At 36.0% G+C, this 4,052-nt stretch overlaps 1 protein-coding gene across 1 annotated transcript in view; it reads left to right on the top strand.

The window, feature by feature from the left end:
• LOC106528607 (uncharacterized) overlaps nucleotides 1-4,052 on the top strand; it is a 34,556-nt gene that overhangs the window by 6,552 nt on the left and 23,952 nt on the right. The window contains exons 2-4 of the mRNA XM_014023820.1: nucleotides 342-563; nucleotides 1,307-1,336; nucleotides 2,763-3,071. Coding sequence (XP_013879274.1) covers nucleotides 342-563; nucleotides 1,307-1,336; nucleotides 2,763-3,071 — 561 coding nt within the window. The remainder of the gene's footprint in view (nucleotides 1-341; nucleotides 564-1,306; nucleotides 1,337-2,762; nucleotides 3,072-4,052) is intronic.

Here is a 4,052-nt window from a genome sequence, read left to right as displayed (position 1 = left end):
AGACACTACAACATTATACTTAAAGTATACTTATTTTTGGTAAGTTTATACACTCAAAAAGACACTACAACATTATACTTAAAGTATACTTTTTTATAAATAAATATGAAATAGCTGTTTTTTAAAAAAGAAATGAATAAACTATAACAAACTGCTCATGAGGAAATGGGGTGAGTTGAGTGTTTTAATACACTGTGTCTTTAACCTAAAGCACTACAATACAAATGGGCACATTTTAAATACATACTATATATGTATGTGTGTGATTGGGGTGGTGTCTGTGGTAAATATTATGTTTCTGCTAAATTTAGAGTAAACTTGTATTCTGTGTGTGTGAACAGGAAGCTTGAAAGCAGGAACTGACAATAGTCTAGTCTGTAGAAAAATTAAAGAAGGAAGAAAAGTGGTGTGTGACAAGAAAGAAGAAGAAACAGTTTGTCTGGAGCTGCTTACAGTTTCAGCCTGTAACCTGTTAGAAGTTCTTCTTCTAAGCAGAGACACATCATCAGTGTTGGACGTCAGGATTGGACACACTTTACTCCTTCGAGTGCTGGCTTTACTGTGTAAGTGCATCCCTTTGTTTCTTTAAAGGGTGAGGATCAAGTAAAACATTTACAGAGAAGGTCATAAATTCTGAATTTTTATGTGAATTTTACAAAAGAAAGAATTTGAGCTTATTTGGCCTTTTTTATTTCCCCCAAAATGTTTATTCTTCTCCCTGTAGGGGTTGCCTCTTCCGATCGTTGACCTTCATCTTATTCTATCCCAGCATCTGTCTTTGTTGCACCAACCCTCTATTTGTCTTCCTTCAATACATCCAACATTCTTGGTGGTCTTCCTCTTTTCTTTGGCAGCATCATATCCAACATTGTTTGTCAAATATCAACTTGATCTGTTTCTCTGATGAACTCGTTTCAAGTCTTATGTATGTTGGTCACTGCCAATAAAAAATTCAACATCTTCTTCTCTGACACCTTCAGTTCCTCGTCTTGTTTTATTTCTTAGTGTTACTTTACAAATCACACGTTATAGCAGGTCCCACCACCATCTTGTAAATTTAGCTTTTTCCTCCTGCAGCTCTCTTTCTGTTACGAATCACCCCAAACACCCGTCCCCATCGGCTGCTCTCTCTTCTTCACCTCGCTTGTCTCTAAACCCATCCACCTTGAGTACCTCCACTTTTTGAAGCTTCTCTGTTAAACCTGTCTCTATTTCACTCAAATATATGGATTATATATTTTTTAATTTTTCTCTTCAGTTACCTTTTTTAAATCCCTAAATTTATGTAATATCTTTTTCATTTTAGTGTCCACTTTTCCTCACAAAGCTGTTCAAGGTAACTGATTCATATCTTTTTCTCAACTGTTTATACGTATGTTACAAAATAAGCAGTGTTCGTTACCCTTTACCTGTTCAGATCTAATACCAGATAATAATAATGACATGTGAATGTTTGAGGGAGCCATACAAAACCATTCGGACACAGCTGTGGACTGTCTAACTTTTTAATGTGCCTTCAACTGGCACCAGCCAAACAGTGCTTAGAAACCCAGAAACACACACCAAGTAACAACCTTCTTCACGTCCTCCACCTCATAACTTATATTAAAGGGGCAGGCTGTCTCTACATGGAATCAGGATGTAATACATCACTCTCACCCTAATGGTTCATCACAGTTCTTATTTATGTGTTGTTTTTAAATCAGATATGTATCAGACTAAAAGCCTTCTGAGTCTGTCAGACCCTTCTCAAAAGCCCCACACAACTCAGTCTGCACATAAAATCATTAATTAAGTCAGGGATAACCAAATTATAGAACTATTTTACTGTTCACCTAATAAAAGACTATACAATGTATAATGTCTTGATAAATCACTAGTAAACACCGCAATCAATTGCTTCAAGTAGGTTGATGAAACATTTCCTTTCTTGGAATGTGTTAATACCATGAAAATGTGGGAGATGATGTCATTACTTGTGTGTGGTTTTATTTATCTGCCTCTGTTTATCTTAAGGTCCTGTCACACTATAACAACTTGTGTTGATGCAAGAAAAAAATAGCAAACACACTGGTGTAAGTCACAAAGTTAGGTTTTGAACAAGTTAGCAGAACGTGCAGCAGAGACAGAGTAAAAGTGTCTTCCCTGAGTTCAGGTACAGAACATGCTTTCTGAAACAGACCCCTGCTCATCATCCATCAGCAACCCTGAGCTAACAAGCTGTGTGTTTTTCTTGGATGTGTTGAAGGACTGGATTTAAATAGCATGACAAAACATAGCATTCATGTTAAAGCCAAACAGTATTATCAGCGTAGCTCAGAGAACAATCGCTGGTAAGACAAAGTTAGCTTTAATCAGAAAGAAAAGTACCACCTACTGTTCTTTTTGCAACTTCAAATGTCGAACAAAGTTGGAAGTTGTTTCACCAAATTATTCGATGAACCAGTTGGCAGATTTAAAGAAAACCCTCAGAAAATAATTATTAGGTGTTCATCTATAATTTATAAATTAATGCCTTTTATTTGTTGTTATAGGATTATTGCATTTTGTAGAACACATGTAAATATCTAATGCTGTAATGGACCTTTAATCGTTTTGTTCTTCACAGAACAGCAAAGAAACCACAGCTGTTTGTGTTTACATAAAAAGAGACATTTTAGATTTTTAGTCTGAGAGGCATTGAAGATATTATTTTGACAAATAACTGTATTCACTGTTAACAAACTAAACTTAACATGACATGTTTTCATTCTGATTAATAGTTTCTCCTGCAGATAAACCTGAGTCCATCCTGACTGTGTCTCCATCATGGCTGAGTCCTGGAGCCTCAGTGACTCTGAGCTGTGAGGTTAAACCTCCGTCTGCAGGATGGAGGTTCTACTGGTATAAAGCTGTTCCTGCTAAATACTACTACAGATATGAGCTGCTGCCTGACAGCATCAATGGAACTGAACAGAACTCCTACATCATCCATGGACAGACAAAGACAGCAGGATATTTATGTAGAGCTGGAGGAGGAAACCCAGAATATTACTCTTATTACAGTAGAACTAAGTTTGTCTGGTCTTCAGGTCAGTTCTGTTTATKTTCTAACAGTGTTCATGTGTTTTCTCATCAGCTTGATTAGTGCCTGTTTTAAATTTTCTGTATCTTGATTTGCGTTTTATAAAATAACAGAATGTGATTTCAAAAGTTAAATCAAAGCAGCAGAATTTGGATTTTCTGTTTACATTGAACAGCTAGTAAAACTCATTTTATAGTAGATAATCTTTGTTTGTACAACACATGGGCATAATTTGCAGTGTGGGTTAGATGGGCCATGACCCCTGAAATAATTTGATCCAGTCAATATCCCCCCACCCCCCGCCCCATGATGTCTTTGGGTAACTTCAACCCAATTTCAAATTTTACATTGTCATACATGTACATGCAAAATTGATAACATGCAAGAATTTAGTCTGCTTTTGTCACATTATGGCTGTATTTGTTAAATCATATGTTTTACATACATACTCTTTGAAAATTGAGAAATTTAGTTATGTTGTATAATACAAGAATAAATAAATAGAGAAAGAGAAATTCTTAATCCCCACTGCCTCCTATGTGGTTCTGGTAAAAATAAAAATACTGTTGTTTAATTAGGACTTGTCATATTTAGGTTTTTGCAGCGTGTTGTAGTGGCAACTTGTTTTCCTTATATGTAATCCTTCATGGCAGAAAGTGTTTCTAAGCAAACTAAACACAGGTTTCTCTTGAAATTCTGTGAACAGATAGTCTACCTCCCATGATTTTATCTTTCCTCCATTCGTAGCCATGGTAATTTTTTCGTCTGTGGTAGAGAAGACGTGCATGAGGTGGTGTCTAAGAGATGACATCTAGTGGCAAAATTTGTCATTACAACCAGTTCAGTGCCACTGAGACACTTTACTACATTTATTATTTTTGTCATTTTCAAAAATTGATCAAAGAGCTACCTTAAGTGTTTTGAATGTTTTTGCATTTTTAAAGTTTTTTTAGGGGTTAGGGATTTGGGGTGGGGGTGGGGTGAAGGG

The sequence above is a fragment of the Austrofundulus limnaeus genome, unplaced genomic scaffold (genome assembly GCF_001266775.1).
Source record: "Austrofundulus limnaeus strain Quisiro unplaced genomic scaffold, Austrofundulus_limnaeus-1.0 Scaffold392, whole genome shotgun sequence".
In the NCBI taxonomy this organism is placed as follows: Eukaryota; Metazoa; Chordata; class Actinopteri; order Cyprinodontiformes; family Rivulidae; genus Austrofundulus; species Austrofundulus limnaeus.
The sequence above is the reverse complement of the archived record's forward strand: the minus strand, read 5'-3'. Positions and strand labels throughout refer to the sequence as shown.